This window comes from Octopus bimaculoides, chromosome 11 (assembly GCF_001194135.2).
Source record: "Octopus bimaculoides isolate UCB-OBI-ISO-001 chromosome 11, ASM119413v2, whole genome shotgun sequence".
Classification (NCBI taxonomy): domain Eukaryota; kingdom Metazoa; phylum Mollusca; class Cephalopoda; order Octopoda; family Octopodidae; genus Octopus; species Octopus bimaculoides.
In genome coordinates this window covers 40,707,994-40,735,556 of record NC_068991.1, presented here as the reverse complement: position 1 = coordinate 40,735,556, position 27,563 = coordinate 40,707,994, and the positions used below count along the sequence as shown (strand labels likewise).

General features: G+C 35.7%; 1 protein-coding gene across 4 annotated transcripts in view; it reads right to left on the bottom strand.

Moving 5' to 3' along the window:
- The window catches only part of LOC106868475 (repetitive organellar protein), a 73,284-nt gene that overhangs the window by 10,748 nt on the left and 34,973 nt on the right, over nt 1-27,563 (bottom strand). For all 4 annotated transcript variants that reach the window (XM_014913752.2, XM_014913756.2, XM_014913755.2 and 1 more), the window contains 14 exons: nt 27,261-27,378; nt 24,900-25,005; nt 24,306-24,531; nt 22,576-22,739; nt 20,853-21,149; nt 16,606-20,020; nt 14,798-14,988; nt 14,320-14,571; nt 13,657-13,803; nt 9,129-9,354; nt 5,609-5,713; nt 4,482-4,602; nt 2,984-3,054; nt 627-841 (listed from right to left, as the gene is read on the bottom strand). In XM_014913752.2, the coding sequence (XP_014769238.1) occupies nt 627-841; nt 2,984-3,054; nt 4,482-4,602; nt 5,609-5,713; nt 9,129-9,354; nt 13,657-13,803; nt 14,320-14,571; nt 14,798-14,988; nt 16,606-20,020; nt 20,853-21,149; nt 22,576-22,739; nt 24,306-24,531; nt 24,900-25,005; nt 27,261-27,378 (5,654 nt within the window). The remainder of the gene's footprint in view (nt 1-626; nt 842-2,983; nt 3,055-4,481; nt 4,603-5,608; nt 5,714-9,128; nt 9,355-13,656; nt 13,804-14,319; nt 14,572-14,797; nt 14,989-16,605; nt 20,021-20,852; nt 21,150-22,575; nt 22,740-24,305; nt 24,532-24,899; nt 25,006-27,260; nt 27,379-27,563) is intronic.

Here is a 27,563-nt window from a genome sequence, read left to right as displayed (position 1 = left end):
ATATATATATATATATATATATATATATATATAATCATCATCATTTAATGTCTGCTCTCCATGCTGGCATGGATTAGACGATTTGACTAGAGCTGATGAGTTGGAGAACTGCACCAGGTTCCAGTCTGATTTGGAAAGGTTTCTACAGCTGGATGCTCTTCCTAGTACCAAGATGCCCTTCTTAATGCCAATATATATATATATCTATGTACATACACACACATGCCCTTTCTAATGCCAAATAATGTCTATATATACGTATGTACACACATACATAATATGTACAACCACATAATGTATAGCATTGCCTTGGTGTTAGTGCTCAATTGAATCTGTCTTCGACAGAAACAAAAGTAGAACCAGGATATCATTAAGTATACGAATTAATATATATACACACAGACATACACACAGGAAAAAGGGGAATGGAGATGGTAGGAAATTGAAAGCAATTAGTGTAAGATAAATTGCAGGTGAAGGGAAAAACTGTGAAGCTAAAACAAAAAGGAAAAAAAGAAAAGAACTAGGGAATGACTAAAAGAAGCAGAAATATAATAGCAAGAACATTTATAAAGCAAATGGAGAAACAGAAAGTAATGGCAATAGTAGAATATAGAGTATGTTACCTGAGAAACGACAGGACTCTTCCGTTTGCGTTTGCTTGCAGATCTTGGCAGAGTGATGTCAGCTTTAAATGGACTTGGAATGTTTTGCAGCTCAGCAGGATATGTTGAACGAAGGTGAGCAGGGACCATAGTGTTTCGTCGCTTAATTTCAGTGAGCCGACTCCAATCATAAGTGTTAGGTTCATCCTCACATGCAAACATTTTGCCACAACCAGCTGAAAATAAAATGCAACAAGAGTGATTTTGTGACATTGCAGAAGATTGGATTTTGCTATGAGAGAAGATTCAACAAAGTTGTTTGTTTTCTCACAACTTTTTTGGCTGTCTAAGAAAGCTGAATTGCAACATTCGATTATGTCCCTTTATTCGCGCGCGCACAGAGAGAGAGAGAGAGAGAGAGAGAGAGAAAGAGAGTCCTGAATTGTAAATAAAAGTGATCACGTGTAAAGTCTGCCTGCTTGACTTATCATTGAAAAACAACATGACAAGGATGTAATTGTTTTTCTCGTTTTTGAAGGAATGGTCGGTGTCCATGGCCTGTGTTATCTTTCTGACAACACTGGTCAGACTGATATGATTAATGTTCACATTTAAATATTATTTTGTAAGAAAAAGTGAGTAGGAGAAAATTTCAGAGAGTAACAAATTTGGGAATACCAAATTATGGAAATAGTTAGTGTAGGGTCTAAAAGTGGATTAGATTATTTGGGTTATTGGAAGAGATGCATGGGCCTTGGTGGGAGATAGTATGCAAGTAACTAGGTTCAGGGGCTGCTGTTGTTGCTGCAGTTAAAGAGGCAGATTAAAGAGACAGCATGTCTGTGGGCTACAATTAAGCACAAACATAGCTGTGAGTATATGATATTCACTTTGAAACTACGTGGTTTTGGATTCAGTTCCGCTGCATGGTACATTGGGCAAGTGTCTTCTATCATAGCCCTAGATTGACCAAAACCTTGTGTGTGGATTTGGTAGATGTAAGCTGAAAAAAGACTGTGTGCGTATAAGAGAGAGAGAGAGAGAGAGAGAGAGAGAGAGAGAGAGAGAGAGAGAGAGAGAGAGAGAGAGAGAGAGAGAGAGAGAGAGAGAGAGAAAGAGTTCATATTTTCCCCTATCTTCATGTGTGTTTGCTGGCTATAAACAATGACCTTGTTGTTTATGTACATGGTGTTGTTGGTTTCCAGTTCTTTGTGTAACTATGTCTGTGCTATTGTCTTGTAGACTAGGAGCTTATTACTTCACCAGGAAACAAGTGGTATCAGGAAGGGCATCTGACCATAGAGAACTGCTCTAATGAACTTTTGTCTGACCCATACAATCATAGGAAAGAAGATGAATGCATGTGTTTGTGTATATTTGAGTTTGCTTCCACGAAAGTTGCAATCAAGGAGGTGTTTTAAATAGTCTGCAGAAGTGAATTGAAAGTTTCTTATGGTTATATTTTGGAGAAAGAGCTGTTACTCCACCAAGCAGACTCATTCAAGCTATAGAACGTGGAATTGAACTGTTTATTAGGGACTCAATAAACAGGTAGATTTCCAGCATTGTGATGTAAGATTTAAATTTATGAGCTTGCATTCAGTGCACCAGCACCTTAGCATACAGTGAAATCTGCTGACTGACAAAAGTATCAAGACATCCAATATTTAGATCAGCCATGAGCAATCTGCAGGACTTTCTGAATGGAATGTCTAATGAAAAATAACCTTGAAATTTTTAGTGTGACCCACCTGATGACGAGTCATGTCTCATGCAATCCACTTTTCAATAAAGGTTACCCATGCCTAATTTAGATGAACCAAAAGAGGAATAGTTCTAGACAATGGAAATTTTTTTCAGGGGGCTAACTTTTGTATAATCTGGGGTTTCAACTATCAAAAATACTATACTGAACTCCAATAGTGGATAGTCAAGTATATTTTTGGTATTGTAGGGTACTGCTCAAGGACTTATAACAGACGAATTGTAGACAGGAACTTTGCTGTGGGTTAGCTGGTATGCGGTGAAGAGAACTTCCAGTTAGTTGGGATTTCTCCTAAGAACAAGATGACCTATTGCTTTCGCCCAGATGTATTCAACCAAATGAAACTAAATAAATCTTTCATAAACATACTCTTGTTCATTTTCTTTTTGCTTACTTCAATATGTGAAGTGAGAGCTGTTGTTCTTGTGGGATCACTAGTTATAGCTTTTGTTAAGCTATACACACAAAAAAAAATCAATGGAGAGTAAGAGTGTGTTTATGAAGGATTTACTTAGTTTCAGTATTCTTTTCATCAATTCTCTTTCACTCAGAAGAGTGATGAAAGGAAGGGAAATAACAATTGAGCAATTAGTCTGAGTAGATGGATACTTACAAGGTACTGGTGTCCTTGATGAAGTAGAGGCATTTGAAGCAACTGACTTTATGCTTGAAGTACTATACACACTGGAAGAGATTAAATAATACATCAACTGTTTAAAATGCTGTAAAGAATAACCTTACTTAAATATCAAGTGGAAAAAATAAAGGAAACACATAGGAAATGATAAAAAATTCTTACATGGACAAGAGATGCAGGTATGGTTGTCTGGTTAAGCAGTTTGCTTCCCAGCCACATGGTTTCAGGTTCAGTCCCACTATATGGCACTTTGTGCAAGTGTCTTCTACTATAGCCCCAGGCTGACCAAAGCCTTTTGAGTGGATTTAGTAGATGCCCATCGTATATATGTATTTATGTGAATGTGTGTTTGTGTCTTGACTATGCATGATTGTTGTAAACGAATGTTGTTCATTTCCAGCATTCGATGAAAATGTGTAAATATACAAGGCAGGCCAAAAGTCATGCACCGAAACTTACTACTACTACTACTACTACTACTACTACTACTCGTTTTGTTCATTAAGTACAAGTATGTGGGTATTCATCATTATTTCATTCAATTTTAGAAAAATTGAAGCATGTCTTCGACAATTCTGGAGTGTATTGAACTTTTTTTGTGTGACTTTTGGCCTACCTTGTATTACCTTGCTTGGAAACAGATATGAGTTGGTGACAGGAAGAGCATCTGATCATAGTAAATCTGCCTCAATAAACTCCAGCTAACCCATGCAAGCACAGAAAAGTGAATGTTAAAACAATGATGGTGATGATGCATAGAACCACAAATTTTGGAAGAAAGAGTCAGTTAAATAAATCACAGTGCTTGAATGGTACTTTATTAATCCTAGAAGAATTAATAGTAAAATTGACCTTGTTCTAATATGAACTCAGAAGTCAAAAGCATGTCAATAAATACTGAAATATTTTATCTGGTGTTCTAGTCATTATCAAGCATCAACACATAACGTCTATATTCCACACTGGCATGGACAGAATGGTTTCCCAGGATCTGACAGGTCCAAAGACTGAATTGTGCTCCAATGTCTGCTTTGGCATGGTTTCTATGGCTGGATGCCCTTCCTAATATCTGTCAGTTTACAGCAAGTAATAAGTGCTCTTGTTGTGGCACCAGTACTAGTGAGATTGTAATGCAGCTTAAAAGACTAAAATCCCTTTGATTGAGTGAGACTACAGTAGAGAAGGGGACACAGAAAAGAAAAGGTTTTTTGCAGCAGAGGAGCTACATTTACATGGGTACTAACATTATAGAAGAGAGGGTGGGAGTGCAGGTGGATGGAGTTTGTGAGAGTGTATGAGAGAATAAAAGCTGGTTTAATGATTATGCTAATATTCAATGCTCTTGCATTAGCAACATAAAAGTATCCCAAGCTGGACTGTAAACCATAGATGAAAATTCTATGAAATACTATACAGCCTAAGTTGTAGATAGAAATAAACTTGAGTGATATAATCAAATGTTTAGCCAACCAACCTTATTGGGGATATGTTATAATCTTTTACTTTCATCTTGTTCCATGTGTTACTGGTTCTGGACCTCAGTTCATAAGGAGCTTTTTTCATTGTGCTTGAGGCTGGGCTTTCCAAAGAGTCGTCTAAAATTTAAAAGACAAAATTACCAAATCAAAATTGTTCATGTTATGACTAATCTATGTTACAATAAGAACTGTGTTTCTCTGTCTAACCATACACCCATCACATGCTATCTTCAGAGCAAGATGATTTTCAAATAATTTTTTTTTTAATCTTTTAGTCAGGAGAAAAATTAATATTCAGAATACTCATTACCTGATAGCCAAGGGGTTTACTTAGATTTCATAAATTTTCTTTTCATAATTGCTGTTTATTCAAGCACATTTTATTCAATGAACGACCAAATATGAATGAGCAAAGCAAATTTCCAGCAGAGAAGCAACAGAAATATGGTACCAAGCAAGGAGACAGAGAATGAACGAAACAGAAAACGAAGGCAAGCAAATGCAGCTCAACAAAGACAAGGACAACTTTCTCAAGAGCAGCAAGAATGCATTTTGGCTCAAACATGTTGTGCAACATGGATAAGCATGTGAATAACATTTTCACAAACAGTGTGAAGATATTTTGAAACAAAATGCATAACACAGAGAAGCATGAGAACAACTTCTCAAGAGCAGTGAATATGCATTTTTGCTCAAAATGCTGAGCAACAGTAAAATACAGCAACAACCTTCTTAAGAGCTGTGAGACTGTATGTTGGCACAAAATGCTGAACAGCATAAAAAGCATAATAACGTTCTCAAGAGTAACACGAACAGTTTTAGAACAAGATGTTGAGCAGCATTGTCAAGCACATCAGGGACTTGCTCAGGGAGAGCAAGCAACCAATAGCTTAGAATGAAATTGTCAAAACAACTGTTGAATGTTACAAGACAATATGACATAGACTTGATACTGGAATTGGCCGTCAATGTAACCTGTCGTAGTTGTGGTATGACTTAATGGATGTGAGATGCCATCATTGTAATGCATTAATGCTCATAGAAAAGTGCACTAGGAGGAACATTGGCTAATTGTGATTTTGGTCAGTAAATGTAATAAGTAAAACAAGCTACACATACTTACTGGCCCAGTTTAGTGATTGAGAATTGTTAAACAATGCTATTTCTGCCTTCTCAAGCTGTTCATTTAATGTCACAATTTTTCTCTTCAAATCTTTACATTCTTTATCTGGAAATGAAACACAGTAAAATAAGTGTTGAGAATATGGTCCAATTCTTAAAATAACAATACAGCTTTATATTTATGAAATTCACAGCTACTCAAGTTCCTAGAGTGATGAGCAACTAGTTGAAGGGTCAAAATTCATTTCTCCTTCAGAGAGCTGTAGTGAATGGTTTAAATTTAAATTCAAAAGGGAGATTTTTATAATGATGCAAAACATTTAATCTTGTGTCTAGGCATGGCTCTGTGTGGTATGTGGTAAGAAGCTTGCTTCTCAACCACATGGTTCAGTGCCACTGTGTGGCACCTTGGGCAAGTGTCTTCTATTATAGCCTCAGGGTGACCAAAACTTGTGAGTAGATTTGGTAAACGGAAACTGAAAGAAACCCATATATATATATATATATATATATATATATATATATATAGATAGATAGATATGTATGTATGTATCTATGTTTGTGTGTCTTTGTGTCGGTCCTCCCATCATTGCTTGACAACTGGTGTTGGCGTGTTTATATCCCTGTAACTTAGTGGCTCGTTAAGAGAGACGATTAGGATAAGTACTAGGCTTTAAAAAAAAATCCTACAGTTGATTTATTTGACTAAAAAAAAAAAACATTCAAAGCAGTGCTCCAGCATTGCCACAGTCAAATGACTGAAACAAGTCAAAGAATACTGTTTCAACTAATGTGACTAACAGGTTGTGTGTCACAGTAAACGTGACAGGTAGCACTTAACTGAAGTATCAGCTCCAACAGATGATATGGCTCTCATCAAAATAGAGGAATCATCCAAATACACAGATCTGGAAATAGAGATAACCCAAATGTATGTATGTGTGTGTGTGTATACACTATAAATTGTAACTATTTCTAACTTCACTTTCAACATGCCTTTTCTGAAGATCAAACATACGAAGAAACAAAAAAAAAAGAAAAAGAAAAAAGCAACAGTATGAAACAGTCTTTAGTGCTAAGGTTTATCCTCTAACCCTATAATTAGTTCCAACACAGGGACAAGACCTCAAATTTTGGGGGTTGGGGTTAGTCGCATTTATTATAGTACTTGTCTGGCAAAAAGGAGGAAAGGCAAAGTTAACTTTGACAGGATTTGATCTTAGAATGTAAAGAACCAGATGTTCCACTAGGTATTTTGTCTGATATTCTAATGCCAATAATAATTATAACATTAATAATAATAACAATAATAATCATGGTTTCATATTTTGGCACAAGGCCGGCAGGTTTGAGGGAGGGGCTAAGTTGATTCAACCCCAGTGTTCAACTGGTACTTACTTTTATGACTGAAAGGATGAAAGGCAAAGTCGATCCCGACAGAGTTTGAACTCAGAACGTAAATACAGACAAAATACTGCTAAGCATTTCTCCTGTCATGCTAACAATTCTGCCAGCTTGCCTCCTTACTACTACTACTGCTACTGCTGCTGCTGCTGCTACTGCTACTACTACTACTAATAATAATAATGGTCTCAAATTTTGGTACAAGGCCAACAATTTCAGTGGAGTGGGCAAGTTGATTACATTGACCCAGTGCTCAATTGGAGCTTATTTTATTGACCCCCGAAAGGATAAAAGGGCCAAGTGAACCTTGGCAGAATTTGAACTCAGAATGTAAAAACAGATGAAATACTGCTAAACATTTTGCCTGGCATGCTAATGATTCTGCCAGCTCACTGCTTTAATAATAATCCTTTCTGCTATAGGCAAAAAGCCTGAAATTTTCAGGGCGGAGATTAGTCGATTACACCGACACTGGTGTTTCACGGATATTTAATTTAAAATTCTGCCAGCTCACTGCCTTAATAATAATAATAATAATAATGATTTCTGATATAAGCACAAGGTTAGTAATCTTGAAGGGTAGGTGCTAGTCAATACCCACCACTTGATGGCTACTTAATTTTTATCAACCCTCAAAGGCTGAAAGGCAAACTCAACCTCAGCAGAATTTAAACTCAAAGTACAGAGCAGGAATAAATACCACAAAGCATTTTCTCCAATGCTCTGACAATTCTGCAGCTCTACTGCCTTGACAATAACAACAAGAGTAATCCTTTCTACTACAGGCACAAGGCCTGAAATTTTGCAGGGATGGGGTTAGCTGGTTGTAAAGTTGACCTTGGCAGAATTTGAACTTAGAATGTAAAGTCAGAAGAAATGCCGCTAAACATTTTCCTTGGCACAGTAATGATTCTGCCAGCTTGCCACCCTAAGAATAATAATAATAATAATAATGATTTCAAATTTTGGCACAAGGTCAGCAGTTTCTGGGTAGGGATAAATCAATATCAGCAACACCAGTGCTTGACTGGTACTTATTTTATCAACCCCGAAAGGATGAAAGATAACGTTGACTTTGGCAGCAATTGAACTCAGAACATAAGGATGGACAAAATACCAAAGTATTTAGCCCAGCATGCTAACGATTCTGCCAGCTCGCTGCCTTAATAATAATAGTCTTTTCTACAAAAGGCACAAGTTCTGAAATTTGTGGGTAGGGGACTAGTTGATTACATGAACCCCTGTGTTTCACTGGTACTTAATTTATCGACCCCGAAAGGATGAAAGGTAAAGTCGACCACTACGGAATTTGAACTCAGAACATAGAGATGGGTGAAATACCGCTAAGCATTTTGTCCAGCAGGCTAACGATTCTGCCAGTTTTCCACCTTAATAATAATAATTTATAAAAGATTGACATAACTCTTTACAAAAGTAAATAGACACTAAGAAGAGCATGATGCGATTTGCAATAGATTGTTTATTTAACAGTTTGAACAGTATTTCAACAGATCATCTGTCTTCTTCAGGCTCAAAATGTAAAATGAAAATAACTGCAGTAACAGAGAAATTTAAAATATAAATGAGGAAATCCTGTGTTGCTATTTTGATAGAATGACATCATCAATTTTCACTTTCATAACTGGTAAAAGAAAAAATCAAAAAGAAAAAAAGAAAAAATAGGAAAAAAATATTTAGCTGTCATTTTATTCATTCCATCAGGGCATGAGGTTAGTAATTCACAAATATATTTGTCTTCATGCATTTTGAGAACTGAAAGTGTAGTGAATTACTTAAATCATGCCCTGAAGGAATGAATAAAATGACAGGTGAATTTCATTACATTTATACATAAACTGTTTAATTAAATATTATTTTCCTATTTTTTTCTTTCTTCTTTTTCCTTTTACCAGTTATGAAAGTGAAAACTGAAGCAATGCAGGATTTTCTCATTTATATTTTGAATTTCTGTGTTTCTGCAGTTATTTGCCTTTTACATTTTGAACCTGAAGAAGACAGTCTCTTGAAATATTGGTCAAACTGTTAAATAATCAATCTATTGCAAAATGCACCATGCTCATTTTGTTGTCTAACAATAATAATAATAATAATCATACAAGTTTCTTGGAAGTTATTCTGCTCTTTCTTCAGTATCTCCGAGATTGAGTATTTCTCCTTCTCTAACTCCATCACTTTCTTCATCAATCGTTCATTATTCTTCTTTTCTTCAGCATCACGCTCATTCACCTTGGTAAGGAGGTTATGCTCGTGTGTCTTGTAGTGTTCTACTAATTTCTCAAGTTTCTCAGTTGCAAACCGAGACTCTGAATATTTCTCATTGAGCTGAAAATACAAAGGGTTTGATGAAAAGTTGCCAGGCTTTAAAACAATTTTCCTGCAGCTTTTGGACAATAATGCATTGTGCAAATTTTTTCCTTTTTGAATCGCATTTTGAAAGATTATTTGTGTGAGCATACATACATATATTACATACACACACACATTACATACATGAGCACACATATATAAATACATCATTGATATTTATACACCTGAATTTCTTTGCAGTTCTGTGTCTATCTTGTTCAGCATTATTTGCAATATGTCACGTAAGGCCTAACTACAATTGATTTTTTTAATACAAATTCTTAGTGAAAATGAAAATAAAAACTATGCTCCCTATTACTGTTAACTTCCTATCAACTGAAAATAACTTAATGTGATCTGATATAACCTGGTTTTGTACTGACATTCTACTTACATAGCGGCATGAAGCAGGGCCATGTGCTTGCCCCCGCCCTGTTTGGTGTCTTCTTTGCAGTCATGCCAAAACATGCATTTGGGACTTCAACTGATGGTGTTTACTCCCACACCAAGTGGCAAACTGTTTAGTCTGTCGAGGCTGAAAGCAAAATCCAGGGTGCACCAGGTACTTGTCAGAGAAATGCTGTTTGCAGATGACGCAGCACTGACAGTGCACTCTGAAGAGCAAATGCAGCACCTCGTGGACAAACTTTCACAGGCCTGTCAGGAATTCAGCCTGAAGAAGACGCAAGTAATGGGCCAAAGTGTCAAGCACCCCACCACCATCAACAACTACAAGCTGGAGGTAGTCCATCAATTCACGTATCTCAGCTCTACCATTGCTGATGACTTCTCCCTAGACCCCAAGAACAACAGGTAAATTGAACAAGCATCCTCCACATTTTCCAGGCTCACAAAGAGAGTCTGGGAAAACAAAAAAACTGGCTGCTAAAACGGAGATTGCTGTCTATAAAGCATGTGTCCTTAGCACACTACTTTATGGCAGTGACAGCTCATGTATAAGTACTGCGGAACTACAGCACCCTCTATTTCCACTTGATATTATCGATAACATTGAATATAACGAGTCCTCTTTTCTTTAATTTTTTCTTTATACTTGTACATTATATAATCCTTAAGCTTAATGTCAGTAGCCATCCCCTAGTTTATGAAAAAAATACAAAAATCCTTGTATAGAACTGTGCACTTTAGAGTTCCAGCGATGTGGTGTTTGGCTGTTGTGTGCATGCTCACATATCTGAGATAGGAAGCTTTATGACTTTTTGACTCCGTGTGTGTTGTGCTTAAAAACGTGTTTATATTCTTAAATGTGATAAAGTGTAGAACCAGATTATTATCCTGCTTCCAGCTTCAGTGTTGCTGCCAGGACTTGAAAAATAGGGCAGATTTTCCTCACTTATTTTGTGATTTAGGGGTGATTTTTGAAAAACAAGGGGGAATTCACAGCAGTATTCAGTGAACAAATTAAACACACTACCTGGCAGCGGCTGAAATGTGAACCAATCAAGTTTATGTATAAATTTTCTTTTTATATGTTTGTTTCTTTTTACACAATATTAAAACAACGACTAAAAATTTTCTGGAGCAGCACCCCCATTAATTTTATCTATGAGCTGCCACTGACGTGGAGCCTCTACTCCAGACAGGGGCGATGTCTCAATGTCTTTCACCTTTATAATTTGTGACGTATCTTGGCTATCAAGTGGACCAACCACATCACCAGAGTCCTCAACCAAGCCAAGATGCTCAGCATTCTCACCCTGCTCCAGCAGCATCGTTCGTGCTGGCTTGATCATACACTTTGCATACCAGACAGAAGGAACCCCAAAGACCTCCTGTATGAGGAATTGACCACCAGCACAAGAGCAGGACCTCATCTTTGTTTCAAGGACGTCTGTAAGAGGGATATGAAGTCACTTGATCTGGACATCTTGAGATGGGAGGAGGTTGCAAATGATCACCCACACTGGAGACAAATACTGCGAAAGTGGATGAAGAGAACAGAAGAAAAACAGGGACTCACCACCAAAGAAAAGCACACTCAACAGAAGGAAAAACCAGTAGTGCCAGCAGAGAGTTCCTTCAAATGCAGTCACTGTATGTGTGACTGCCACTCCTGTGTGGGCCTGTACAGCCACAACAAATGCTGCACTGCTATCAGCAGCTGACATGATTTCTTTCTGGCACAGATCCATGGCCTCTCGAGACCAGCGAATGCCTACTACTACTACTACTACTACTACTCATACACCAGCATCATGTCTTTATATTAGTGTTCCTTTCTCTATATCCTCCACAGTTAATCATTCCACAGAATAGTCAATAGGTGAAGAGATCTAAAATATAAAACTGATATGAATGTACAGATATTTCTTTCATTTGTTTCAGCTATTGTGGTTAAGGCCATGCTAGAGTACCACCTCTTGGGGCTACACACCCAAAGTAATAACTGTTGTTGTGGTGGTATTTTAAGATGTCTTTGGCTTTCTCTGTTAGTGTGGTTGGTTGCTAATTGAAAGGGCATTAAACTTATTAAATATGTAAAACAAAGTATGAACTCAAGTGTATAAAGAGTCAACAGATGAGATCCAGAGATTCCCAATATAGAAAACTTTTGCTGAACTACATCTGCCAATATTATGAATTACCTCTGAGCCCTCCCCAGAAACAGCTGTTGGACTTGTAACACCATACCTTCTCCCCTTTAATTTTCTGTGTCTTTGTACTCTGTGTAAATTTGCTCTGTTAATATATAAATATCTATATATTTATAATTGAGTATTCATCATTTGAAATTTTCAATCCTTGCTTCTCTTTATTTACATATATACAGGTACATATATTTTGTATATCAAACCCAAGCAGTTTTAATTGTTTATATGCAGGTGATTGTTTATAACTAAATTCATTTTTTTTTTCATGTGTTTTGGGTAAACTACAACCAATGTTCTGTTCACAGTATTTTTTACGAAGACAAATACTCATTACAACAAACATGAAAATTTTAAAATCCAGTACAAGAAAGCATTCTTCTTTAAGTGTTTACAACTGAGATGCATCTCACGATGCTATACCAGGAATCTCTATCCCCAATTAGCTCTGGTAGATACTCAGTTACATGTGTGCTTCAACCAATAATATCAATGTAGTTGAGTGGTCTTCTATTATGAAAGTATATCTGAACCATATTCCTCTTGCTATAGAATGAATCTTCAGTATATCTCAACTTGTCGGCAAAATGGTATAGAACCACTAGTTTCTAAACCATTTCCTCTCATCAGGTTCCGCTGAAGCCAACAGCTATACTGAACTTACAGTCAAATAGGAAATGCTTCTTGCCTTACAAGAAAGGGATCAGATAATTTTTTTACCAACTGTGGTCTCTCAGCAGAACAGCAAGGTTACACAGAAAGTTAAGCAATATCTAACAGCGTTTGGTGCTTCAGAAACCTAATGATCCAGGTAATTGGAATGTATTCTGCTGAGTTTTATTTCACATCAAGACAAGTACAGGTTTCAATCATAGAAGCATACTTTGGTGCACTAAGCTTATAGTCAATAAATGAATAGAGATATCAGAGAAGTATCCAAAAGTTGGTGGTTTGTATCACGTTACTGGCATAGGGTTCAGTCCACAAGCAGAAACTTGATTAAGTAAATCAGTCAGTCAGATGTTAATTGGCACCACAAGGTAGAAATAATACAGTGCAGTTAACAGTGGGAGACAAAGTTGATGTATATTTAGTTAGATTGCAATATTGACTTTAACAACTGTAGGTATAGCCTACAGAAATGAAAGGTTTTTCCAAGTCAACATATTTTCAATACAATATATTGAATTCAAATTTTGGGGAGGAGGTAAGTTGATTGCATTGATCCCAGTACTCAACTGGTACTTTATCGCTCCTAAAAGGACAAAAGGCAAAGTTGACCTCGGTAGAATTTGAACTCAGAACATGAAAACAGATGAAATACCACTAAGCATTTCACCCAGCATGCTAACAATTCTGCCAGCTTGCTGCCTTATACACTATATTAATAGGAAACCTTTACCAATAGCCCACAGACCCAACTGGTTATGGAACTCACAACCACACAAAAAAACATATTCACACACATGCAAGCATACAACACGCACCCATGAATTTCAAGCAGACATGCCCATATAAATGTGTGTATGGGGAAGACAAATAACGTTTCCAGTTATGTAACATAAATGTTTACGAAGCATAAACAAAACCTATCTAGCAATACAACAATAGTGATGAACTATGCAAAACCTAGTACAGGAGTACAACTTATTAATCACTCAGCTACTACCTTTGTTACTTCCATTTCAAGTTTGTGTTTTACGTCAGAGAATTCTTCTTCTTTCTGTAGATAAAACACTTCATAGTCTTGTAATTTAGCAACAACAGCCTGCTTCTCTAGTTTGGTTGTCTTTAGTTCTTCTTTGATATTTTCCACCTGGAGAAAAAAATAACAGTTGAAATATTGAAAACAGTGTTGTGTTTTGTTTTCATACAGTATATTTACTATAGCCTACAGATTATTGGGTCAAAAATATACTGTAAAACCAACTTGACAGGTAAAGTATATGACTAAGACATTTAACCTTCAACAACCCAGTACTTCTGACTACTACCAGAGAGTATAAATGACTGCTGTAGAAAGAGTAATGTCAGCACTGAACAACAGATGAATATTTTGTTGGTATCCAATACTTTGCATATTTTCTGGTATATACAACATTGCATAAGACCTATTTACCAAACATATTTTGTGAAAAAAAAAAAAAATTTTTTAAAATTTATTACGTTTCATAACATACTTATTGAAAGATATTTCAAATTAGTTTTGTAAGGGGAATATCTGATTTATAACAGTTATGCGAGTTATAATTAGTTAAGAAGCTGGTAAAGGCGATATACTCTCATGGCTGCAGTTCAATGACTGAAACTTAGTAAAAAATTAAAAAATTACCTCAGCAGATATATTTTCATGCTTCTTTTTAAATATCTCTGACTCTTTGTGGGAAATATGTAAGCGAGTGGCCAAAGAAGCATTCATTTCTTCAGCTTTGGACAAAGTCTTGGTGTGATCTGTGATTAACTTCTGTTCCCTGCTGTGGAAAAAAACTTCAGTTTTGCTGATCTTCTTTTTCAGCTGGTGGTACTCTTCTTTAGCTTCATTTATGATGGTATTTAGTTTCTTAATCTCTTCTCCATGGTTTTCCTAATGATAACAACATTAGCATTGGCAATAATGAAGATGATAATACGAACTGATACACTGCTTTTTTAAAATTTCCACTCAACCCTTCTAGCATGTTAACATGATACAACCAAACCTCAATCTTCTCAACCACTGCACCAATTTCACCATGAATCAAAAGGGTTTTTTTTTTGAAAAATCAAACAAATGAATCTTTTCTAAAGAGAGATGAATCAAATAAACTTACTTTGCTTGAAGCAAGATATTTTTCAAGCTCAGCATTGGCTTCCTTTTCAGTCAACAGTTGCTGTTGAATGTCTGCAACCTGATGTTCTTTCTCAGTCACAATTTTCTCATAGTTGCTTATGTTAGCACACTGAGTCTCATTAAGTTTCTCCCATTTGGTTTGTGATAAAGCCAATTCTTGAGAGTGGGAATCTTTACAAAAAAGATAATATTTGTAATAAAGAAAGCATAACATGAAAGTCATTGTTAGTGAGTAAATGTTAAAAGTAATTATTCAAATTTAAGGAATCTAATTTATCTTGTCTCAGCATATCTGTTTCACAATCACTCCCCATTTATATTTCATATAAATACTTTCTGCAGTATAGTGTAAGTGGCTGAGTTTTCCACAGACAAAAAATGTAATTATCAAGCAGGTTCAATATGACACTCTATGACAATGTTCGGTAGTCTTGAATTACAGGTACAGTCCATCATGCTTCTATACAATATTCATCAACTCAATTTTACTCCCAAGGTTTGAGATGATAATGCTCAATGCTGCTGGGATAAAACCCTAAGAACCAGATGACTATGAAACAAACTTGTTCATGTCCACCATTCTGTAGCTTTAAGTACACTTTCCATCTATGAAAATAATTGCATCTTTAATTCCATATGTGAACTTGTATATTGGTTTCAAATTTTGGTATAAGGCCAGCAATTTTGATTACATTTACCCCAGTGCTCATCTACTACATATTTTATCAACCTCAAAAGGATGAAAGGCAATGTTGACCTTGGCAGAATTTCAACTCAGAATGTAAAGATAGATGAAATGTTGCTAAGCATTATGCTTGGCATGCTAACAATTCTGCCATTTCACTGCCTTATTCCATACCCAAATCTATATATTATTCATGTATCTGACACAGTGGTACCACATATTCAAACATTGTACACCGACAAGCCTTCAATTTTTCAACACACTACACTATATTCATTTTGTGAAAATAAAAACCAAAAATCAAAAACAAATTTAGTATGTTTCATCACACACTTATTGAGACATGGTTCCTTTCTGCTATTATAATGAAGATTGAATTTAACAACTAAAATATTCTCCACCTAAACACATTCAAAGTTTCCACTTCTCTTACCATGTCTTCATCTTGTCAACATCAACAGGCATTATACAATACACTAAATGCTATCCTTCCACTCTTAGAAGCACACACTATTAAATTTTAGTTCAGGTCCATGTTTTCCTTCAAAAACACTAACCTGTAAGATTTCAAAGCAGACACAAACCATAGTTGTCACTATATTCTTGTCTGAAAAGTTGTGAGAGGTACATGCACACCTTCCATTCAGTGTAATTAATTAAAAAAGAAAGTGTAAATTTGATAGCCCAAACAACTAATACTAGGATGGAAGTATCAATATAACAACTAGTATTATTCTGTCCTTTCTTAAAGAGTAGAAGGTATTAATATTAATATGGTAATATTAATATTAGCTGAAGTAATATTAATATTACCATACTAATATTGCCTGAAGTTAGTTTTTATCTTGCTAAACATTTTTTTAAACCCTTTAGTATTTAATCCAGCCACATCAGGCCCAAATATTCTACCTACTTTATATTCAAACTGGCCTTTCTCATCTACACAACAATGCTATTCTAAAAATATACAAGCACATCATCAAAATCTTGAAGCGATGGGATGATGCATGAGTAATTCAAACAATATGAATAAATAAGCATTATATTTCATAGAGTAATCTGAATGCTAAAGGATTAAGAAGATATCACATTATTATGGTTACCTTTCAACCTGTTTATCTGTTCCTCCAGTGATTTACACTTGGTAATCTCATCTTCATAGGCACTTTGTATATTTACCATTTCTTGCCTGGAAGTCCTCATTTCTTCATCTTTATCACTCAGATTTTGGCTCTGCTCTCTCTTCATTTCATTGTATTCCCGTTCAGCTTTTACTGTCATCTCTGCAATTTGTTCCTGAAGACATTCAATTTGCTTGTTTCGGCTTTCAATTTTCTTACACATTTCTGTGACCTTTTTCTCATATGTCTTTACTGATGACTCATACTGTTCATTGACTTTGTCACAAGCAGCAACAACTAAATCATATTCAGCTCGTTGTTTAGAGAACTCTTTTTCCTTCTGACTTAACCTAGCTTGGACATCTTCAAAATCAGATCTCTGCACATAATTAGTTGCAATATTATCTTCAAATTCAACCACTTTTTTATCATTAGAAATCTTGTGTATTTCATTAAGTGACTCAAGCTTCTCTTGATACAAAGTTTGTTGTTCTAGAAGTGTGGTAACATGCTTTTCCTGTTCACATTCAAATGTTTGTCGAGGTACAAAGTCAGTAGCTATTTTCTCTTCATAATTTAAAGTAACTTGAGCTAATTTTTCATCATGTTCTTTCAACACTATCTGTAATTTCTCTTCTTCTTCAACATATTTCTGTTCAAGTTGTGTATACTTTATGGTCTCATCTTTTAGCTTAGCTTCAAATACTTCTTTTGAGATATAATTTTTGGAGATATTTTCCTGAAATTCTACCATTACTTTTTGCAAAGCTTCTTTATGTTCTTCATCTTGGGATTTTATTTTCCCTTCATATTCTTCAAGTTTTTCTTTCATTTGTATAACTTCTTGGATATGTTTTTTATTTTGTTCATTAATCTCACCAACTGCAACATAATCAGAGGATAATTTTTTCTCAAAGTCCTCCGAGACAGATTTTAATTTCTTTTCATATTCTTCAACAAGGCAGCAACTCTTCTGGTTGTATTCTTGATGTAATGTTTCTTTAGCAGTCTCCAATTCCTTTGAATGTTCTTTTTCTTTTATTTCCACCAAAGACTTACACACATAATCACTGGTTATTTTATTCTCATATTCACTTGTAAAAGAAGAGATTCTTTCTTCATATTCCACTTTGAGATTTTCTTGCAATTTTCCAATTTCAGAAACGTGTTCCTGAGAGATTTCTGAGACCTTCTTTTGCATCTCTCCAACAAGAGAAGTAAGTTCATCAAGTTTAGCATCTTTCTCACTGATGGTGCCTGATTTTTCTTCTAACTCCTTTTTCAGTAAATTAGTCTCAGTTTCTTTCTCAGAAACATTCTCTTTCAAGCTGGTAACAACTTGTGTTAGTTCATTATTTGAATTCAGATATTCCTCAACAAGTGAAGATTTCTCTGTTAAGACATTTGATAATTCACAGATTCTCTTGTCCTTGTCACAAAGTTGTACATTGACTTGTTCCACTTCTTTAAGGGACTCCATATGTTTCTCATCCATCAGTAATGTATAATGTTTGGTTAGTTCTTCAAAATCAACTTTAAATTTCCTTTCTTGTTCAATGGCACTTTGTTTCACAGTTTCTAGTTCAGATTTTAAACTAGTTGCAACCTCTTTGGAATTTGCAGTTTCTTGTTCCAACTTTTCTAAAATGTCCTGTTTTTCTCTTGTAAGTTCCTCAATCTGTTCTACTAGATCCTTCTTAATGGATGTATTTTCTTCCAAGTGTGATTTTATAGTTTCATGTTTTGTCCTAATACAGTCAAGCTCTGTTTCAAAATATTTTTCTTTATCTAAGAGTTGATTTTCTAAGACAGTTTTGGCTTCTTCCAATGACTGTTTGACAATTGTATGCTCTTCAAGTGCTTTTTCTTGTTTAACTAGTTTATCTTGCAATTTTCTGTGTTCACAGACAATGTTTTCAAATTGATTTTTCAAAGTTGCATAAGATTCCTCATGAACTTTTAACTGACTTTCAAAGTTCTGCTTCATTTCCTCAAGATTTACTGACTGAGAACTAAGCTGATTCTGTAAACATTCACGCTCATTCGAAGTTTCCTCAACACATTGATACACTTTCTGATGCAAGAAGCTGATCACATCATTAAGATCAGTGGGTAACTCTAGATCTTCTGTCAAAACATTGGGCTTAATGGCATGGAAAATTTTCTCAGAAAAGTTCTGTAAAGAAGATTTTGATTCCTCCAACAGAAAGTGTTTCTTTTCAATTTGTTGATTCAAATTGATAATCTCTTGAGACAAAGCTTGCCGAGTACTTCCCAATTCATTTGAGTGTTTTTCTTCCATTTTTAGTTTTTCTGCCTGTATGTTGGTGAGTTTCTTTTCAAATTCGATACATTCAGTCTCTTTTAAAGTTAACTGACTCTGAGTTTTGGTACAGTTGTTATTTACAATGTCATTTTGTTCTTGTAAGTCTTTATACAGATTTTGGAGTTGGCTTAATTGGTCCTGAAGAGACTCATTTTCATCAAATCTCTCTTTTATTTCAGTTTTCATATCCTCAATCTGATCCATTAATTCTTGAAGTTTATTATTCAATAGAGAATTCTCTTCTGATGACGACCGCAGCTGCTCTGACAACTTCTCCTGAACAACTTTACTCGTTTCTAAAATCTCACTGTTCTCTTGTACCAAAGTGTTTAGTTTGGCTTCAAAGTCCTCCTTTTCTGTGCTGTTCTTTTTCATCCAATGCTGAGATTCACTAATAGCTTCAGCAAGTTTATTTTGAACATCTTGTATTTTTCCATGTAGCAGTGTCTTCTCATGATCACTTTTGCTCAGTTTATCATTCAGCTTCACTGTAGTTTGTTTTAGTCCTAGTACTGTTTCTTCCACAGCTTTTAATTCTGTTTGAAGTGTGATATTCTCTTGATTGCTTGTGCTCATATGGGATTCTAATTTTGTGATTTTGCGCTCTAATTCAAATTTTATTGTTTTATGTGATTCAATCTGAGAATCAAAGTCTTTTGTCTTCTCACGAATTGTACTCTGTAAGCTATTTACTTCTTGTTCATATTTCTTAATATCAGTCTTTAAAATATCAACATTATCAGCAAGCTCTTTTGCAGCTTCCTCTCGTTGAGAGACCAATATTTTCTCAGCACTCTCACGGAGCCTTTGCTCAACACCAAGTTGACGTTCCAGCTCCTGCTTTTCAAGCAAACTATTTTCATAATCTGACACCAACTCTTGCTGTTTAGCAGAAAACTCTTCTTTTGCCGATTCCAGTTGAGTACAAAGATTTTTTATCTCTTCTTCCAGTGAAGCTTTTTCAGATAGAAATTTCTGTTCTAGAGATTTTTTCTCACATTTCAAAGAATCCATGGACATAATCAGTGTCTGGCGCCTGTTTTCATTGTGCTTCGTATCAGATTCAACTTGCTACAAAAATAAAAACCACCTTGAGTAGAATAACAACAAACCAGACAATAATATTTCAAGTTAACATTAAATAATAATTGATAGCTGTGACTAAGATACTGTATTACAGAGCAATAAACTGAAAATCTCATATAAACAATGTTTTTTTCTGAAATAAGAAACACAATTGTTCGATTACACATTTGAAAAATTGTAACCACTTCAAGTATTTTATCCATCCATATTATAATTGTTTCTAATTAAGTCACAAGGCTAGCAGTTTTGAGAGGAGAGGCTTAGTTGATACTATTGATCTAGAACATGACTAGTAACTTGTTTTACTGAGCCTGGAGGGATGAAAGGCAAAGCTGACCCCAGTGGGATTTGAACATGGACTGTAAAGAGCCATGTCTCAAAGAATTTTTTCCACACTAGCTATTCTGTGAATGCACCAATTTGATACATCCTTATAATAATGGTTTCCAATTTTGATACAAGGCCAACAATACTGGAGGAGGGGCTAAGTTGATTACATCGACCCCAGTGCTCAACTGGTCTTTATTTTATCAACCCTGAAAGGCAAAGTTGATCCCAGTGGCACTTGAGCCTAGAACGTAAAGACAGACAAAATGCCACTAAGTATTTTACCCAGTATGGTAATGGTACTGCCTTCATACATCCTCATAATAATAACTTCAACAAGTCATACAAATACATTTGCTGATCCACTGAATACATGCTAGCAGAGGATTATATGAGTGGGTGAGTGGGTGTTGAGAAAAAGTTTTCTTGTTTCATCAACACAAAAATGTAAGGAAATAAAATGAATATTCTTAAAGTACCCTAAACTTACCATATTTGTTAATTTCAGTTCAGTGCTTACAGTAGAAAGCTCTTGTTGTATCTGAGCTACCTTTGCTTGCTGTTGTTGTAGTTCTGATTTGTATTTCGTTTCAGTCTGTTGCCAATTAGATTCCTTTGTAGAAAAACATTCAAGATCTTCCTTCAGTTTTTCAATCATATGCTGTTTATCCAAAATGTGGCGCTGATCATTATCCTGTTCAATTTTTAGTTTTTCAATCTGATTCTTCAGTATGTCATTGTTGGAGTTCAGGTTTAGAGATTCTTCATGTAATTTCAATAATTTGGACTAAAATATAATATGAAAATTATAACACACACTCGCTCACATATAAAATACACTTGAATTTATATTTTGAATGATCAAAGAAAAAAGTCAGTTATCATCATCTTCATTATCATTTTAACATCTATTTTTCTATGCTTGCGTGAGTTAAATGAAATTCATTGAGTCACTTATTGGTTAAGGTAGTTGACTCACAATCGTAAGGTTGTGAGTTCGATTCCTAGTGGCATGTTTTGTCCTTGAGCAAGACACATTATTTCATGTGACTCCAGTTTACTCAGTTGGCAAAAATGAGTAGTACATGTATTTCAAAGGGCCAGCCTTGTCACATTCTGTGTCACACTGAATCTCCCCAAGAACTATGTTAAGGGTATGCGTGTCTGTGGAATGCTCAGCCGCTTGTATATTAATTTCACAAGCAGGCTGTTCTGCTCATCTGAGAAGCTGGAACACTCATTGTCATAACTGGCAGAGTGCCCGATTACATTTTCTACAACTGGAAGCTCTTTCCATCACCAACCCTCCCATTTCCAAGTAACATAACGTTTCCTCTAGTCTGTCAAACATCAAAAACCCTATGGCCATGATGGTTTACAACTAGTGTATGACACCAAGACAGGAAAACACAAATACACACATACTGTGAGTTATAGCAATAGACACTTGCCCGAGGTATCAAGGTATCATGCAGTGGGACTGAACCTGAAACCACGAGGTTCCAAAGTAAACTTTTTAACCATACAACCACACCTGCACCTAAAGGTGGACGTAAACCCAAATATACTTTGTTACATCTGACTAGTTTGATACACAAGCTCTTTTGTTTCTTGTGCCAAAGACAAGTGCTTGCTCCCAACAATCAATCTGCAGAGACACTTGAGATGTTATCCCTGATGATGCAGCATCTTCAGAAATTCTTAAATGCTAAATGTAGTTTAGTTGCCTTTTGTTAAGTTTGTTTCATAGTCACTCATATATTTGATGGAGTTGCAAACCTGGGTCAAGCCTCCTTGAAAACTAGGCATCTGGCAGCTGGAAAGTTATCAGATACTTACAGTATTCTACCAGTGTGATTCGTAGAATATCAATCCTTGCATTCTAAACAGCTACTGCTTTCAACTGTTGATTTGAAAAAGTTAACACTATCTAAACAAAGTTCATGCTACAGATTAATACAACTATATATGAGCCAACAAGGAAGCTTTCTATAATGGTAGCTTAACTTACAGAAAATAGCAGATTAGATCCTACTGTCTTAAAAAAGGTGGGACATATTGAAACATCGTAGAAAGATTGTATCTCAATAGCAGACAAGATATCATCATGCCTAGAAAATCTTTGATCATAACTCTGCCTGATTATGGCAGACCTGGAGCCATATAACTGTACACATTCTTCCAACAACAAACACATTCAGAAAGTATCTTACTTCTAAGATGTCTCGTTCAGATGTAAGTTTTGAGAGATCAATTTTTAACTGCTCATGAATATCTGGAGCAATCCATGTTGTCTTGATATCTTCCAGTTCTGTCTTCAATTCAGTCATTAAATGGTCTGTTACGACACTCATATTTTCTCCAGTTGGTTGCTTTTCTGAAAGAAAAAAAAAAGAAGCTTATTAACTAACAGACATCATCTACATTACTCCACAAACTTCTTGCTTTCTGTTCACCAAGATACTATCAAGTTGTAGGCATGATTGTGTGGTAAGAAGCTTGCTTCCCAACCACATGGTTCTGGGTTCAGTCTCACTGTGCAACACCTTGGGCAAGTGTCTTCTACTATAACCTCAGGCTAACTAAAGCTTTGTGAGAGGACTTGGTAGAAGGAAACTGAAAGAAGCCCATCGTGTGTATATGTGTGTGTCTGTCCCTCATCACTGCTTGACAACTGATGTTGGTGTGTTTACATCACCATAACTTAACAGTTTGGCAAAAGAGACTGACAGATGAAGTACCAGGCTTTAAAGAAAAAGATACTGGAGTCGAGTCATTTGACTAAAATCCTTCAAGGCAGTGCCCCAGTATGGCTGCAATCTAATGACTGAAACAAGTAAAGGCTAAAATTTTGAAATGATTAAATATTTTTATTCTAAATAAGAACAAATTGTTTTATTGATTATATGCAGATATCTTGTTCTGGACAGTTTTACTATGATAATGCAGTAATTATTAAACAATCAGTATTATTTGATGAAAATATGAAGAGATTTGGATTATGATTATTCTTCACTGTTATTTTTTCAAAGTTCTGCAATCATTCTCCTATGTTTCTTTGCGCGCACACACAACAGGATTCTTTCAGTTTCTGCATACCAAATTTGGTAATTATATGAATGAGTATTTTTCCAATTGAACAAACTGTCTTTATGGAGTTATAACATTTTCAATCACTGACCCAATGGTAGATATAAATCTACTTTCAGGGATTTACCTTTTACCTTTTACTCGTTTCAGTTATTTGACTGTGCCCAGACTGGGGCAATACCTTGAATGGTTTTAGTTGAACAAATTGAACCCAAGACTTATTTTTTCGTTTTCAAGCTTAGTACTTATTCTATCAGTCTCTTTGGCAGAACCACTAAGCTACAGGGATGTAAACACACTAATACCAGTTGTGGGTGAATGCACACACACACATGATGGGCTTTTTTCAGTTTCTTATTTCTTTACTGCCCACAAGGGGCTACACACAGAGGGGACAAACAAGGACAGACAAATGGATCAAGTTGATTATATAGACCTCAGTGCATAACTGGTACTTATTTAATTGATCCCAAAAGGATGAAAGGCAAAGTCGACATCGGCGGAATTTTAACTCAGAACGTAGCGGCAGACGAAATACCGCTAAGCATTTCGCCTGGCGTGCTAACATTTCTGCCAGTTCGCTGCCTTTTTTCAGTTTCTGCCTATCAAATCCACTCACAAAGCTTTGGACAGCCTGAGGCTATAGTAGAAGACACTTTTGCCATGCAGTGGGACTGAACCCAAAATCATGTGGTTGGGAAGCAAACTTCTTACCACACTGCCAAACCAAATTTAATTTTGCATAAAGCCATTTCACAGAATTATGTGTTTAGGTGGAATTTGTGGCAGTTTCTTTTGACTGACTGTCTGTCTGTCTCCTCTTAGATCATTTAGAAATAAAATTTATAATCACCTGACTGAAATGCAAGTGTTTCTTCATAATCTTTCTTCAATACTTCGTACATTTCTCTCAGTTTTGCTAAATTGTCTTCTGTGAAATTTTTGCTCTGAATTGTTTCATCCAAGACTTTCTGCTTGTGATCCAAGTGCAATTGGAGATTAGAACTTTTCCTCTGTTCTAAATGTAGTTCCTTCAAGTTCTTGACTTGGTCTAACTGAGCCACCTTCAATTGTGATTTCTGAAAGATGTGAGGTGACACAGTGACAGCACAACCATTTCCTAAACAGTGGGGCATTTATATAAATAATTACAAATATTGATACATATAAGTAGGCTAAGTCAACAGGTATCACAATGTTTAATGTCTTACTCACTTTGCTCAAGGATGCAACTTATCCTTGGGCATGAACTCTACTTGTTCCACATCACTTAGCTAAGAATTAGCAAAATTAATTGCCAATTATCTTGTAATCAATTTATCCTACCTTTCCACCTTATAAATACAATATCATGTTCTAACTAAAAAGAAACCATTGTGGAACATAGTTAATAATCAAAACATCAACTCAACTAACCATTAGATATTTTTCACTAATTTTTACTTACTACTTCTTTCAGTTTCTTCAATTCTTCATACACTTCAGCATTTTCATTCTTTAGTGAAGTATTTTCCAATTTCAATGATTTAAGTTCATCATGCTGACTTTTCACCCTGGAAAGAAAAATAGAATAAATATAAACAAATATACAACAACTTGCACTATGTTGTGTCTGTATCTTCTTATTTGTGAGGCATTATTTACAAGTTCATTTCTCTGTAGCCTTTGAAAAGCACAAAAATAGAATGTTTCTAATTCACAATATCAACCTCGATACCAAAAGTCTTGTATATCAAACACTCTGTTTCCACTTCCCTGCATGGATGTAAAACAGAAACCCCATACAAGTGGCACATACAATCTTTAGAGATTAGTGTTCCCTGAAGATCCTTTTAGTTACCCAGTAAGATAGGATTACTCACAGAGAAATCCTCATTTGAACCAACACCAGAAGCACTTGAGAGAAGTTAGATACGTACTGTATATGTCTAATTCTTATCTTCCTTGTCTGATATTCTATGCTCAGTAATACCATAGTCAGAAGCGAAGAAATGATCCAAAGATCAGATGAAAATAATTTTGAAGGGAAGTAACTAAATGGAAGACATTATTGCCTGCCACTCCCTTTGGCAGTCTCATTGTTGGAGGGAGAGAGAGTGGAGATATGGTGGAGAAATACACAGGTCACTATCAAAAGAGGAGAAAAGAGACACATGCCCAGAATTAGATCTGAAACTTCCAACTAAACATTTACATGTTATACTTACAACTGGAGCTGTACATTAACAAGGGGGATGTACGATCATCAAGGATTCAGAAATGAACTCAAAAATGGTCAGCGTCAGATTCCACAAACAATTATCCTTTCTACTAAAGGCACAAGGCCTGAAGTTCTGTAGGGAGGGAACTAGTTAATTACATCAATCCCAGTGTTTCACTGGGACTTAATTTATTGGCCCTGAAAGGATGAAAGGATAAGTTGACCTCAACAGAATATGAACTCAGAATGTAGTGACTGACAAAATGCTGCTGAGCATTTTGCCCACCACACTAACAATTCTGCCAGCCTACCACCTAAGATTCCATAAATAATAATAATAAGCAACAACACATGCAAAAATGCAAGAGTGGACATAAAAAAACAGTGTACATGATTTGATTTGTGTGTGTGTGAACACACACACATACAAATACTATTTTTTTTTGTGTCTTAAAATAGGATACTTGATCCTATGTGTATCAGTTTACCTTGCTTTTCAATGAAGGAAATGTTGACAGTAAGACAACATATCAAAATAACTGAAATACAATATCTCACAAAAATTACAGAATAAATGCACCTGTGCTGGTGGCACGTAAAAAGCACCCAGCATACACTGTAAAGTAGTTGGCATTTGGACGGGCATCCAGCCATAGAAAACATGCCACAACAGACAATTGGAGTCTGGACAGTTCCTTGGCTGGCCAGCTCTGGTCAAACTGTTCAACCCATGCCAGGATGGAAAATGGACATTAAATGATGATGATGAACTCTGAATTCTAGTAGATAAAAACAAAATTGAATACTTGAAACTTTATAACAGACAACTGATGTGTAAAGAATCCAATAAGATACCAGATAGTGTGCTAGATGTAGTTATAGATAACATTAACAATAATGGTTTCAAATTTTGGGGTTAGATCAATTACATCGACCCCAGTGTTCAACTGGTATTTACTTTATTCCCCACCCCTCAAAAAAAAAAAAGTGAAAGGCAAAGTCAACCTCAGTGGCATTTGAACTCAGAAAATAAAGACAGATGAAATCCCACTAAGCATTTTGGTGTTGTAATGATTCTGCCAGCTTGCCACCTTAATAATAATGGACTACAGAAAATATTCTGTTCAATACCACAGATTTGCTTGTCAGTTGTTTGACCACAACCAGTTGAGCATGTCCCTTAGTGGCTGACAATATGTGCATTTCCTATCATAAGCAGTGGGGAAGCATCATAGCCATGTGCTGAGAGGAATTCTTTGGGGTTTGAATAATTCACCTCTGGAAACAAGGGTGTTTTATTCATCATTCTTACACAAACTTTATTTAGGGACCTTTTGAGCAGGATGGACTACTTGATCTGAAGAAAATTCTAACTGGGTGCCACCTGCAAGGTCATGCACTGTTTATCTTAATATAAGGTAATCGTTTCATACACATATGGTTGTGATGCATGTGCCTGGTGTACCCTTATCAGATGAGTAGTCCTGAAAGGTATATTGGGCTTTGTATATTTGTACCCCAGTGTCACTTTGATAGCATGCATTGCTCTTTCACTCAATAATAATAATAATAAAACAGCAATCTATCAAATGATCTAACTACACATACTTATCAGCATCAGCAACTAATTGGTCATATTGATTCTTAATGTTGTCGTATTCATCTATCTGGTCTTGCAACTTCTTCAAATCTCGAATTTGGTTGTTCAGTTCTCGGATCTTGTCATCTAAAGAATCCAGAAAATAGAGAAGAAAAAAAAAAACAAAGAAATCATCATCATCATCGTTTAACGTCCGCTTTCCATGCTAGCATGGGTTGGACGATTTGACTGAGGACTGGTGAAACCGGATGGCAACACCAGGCTCCAGTCTGATTTGGCAGAGTTTCTACAGCTGGATGCCCTTCCTAACG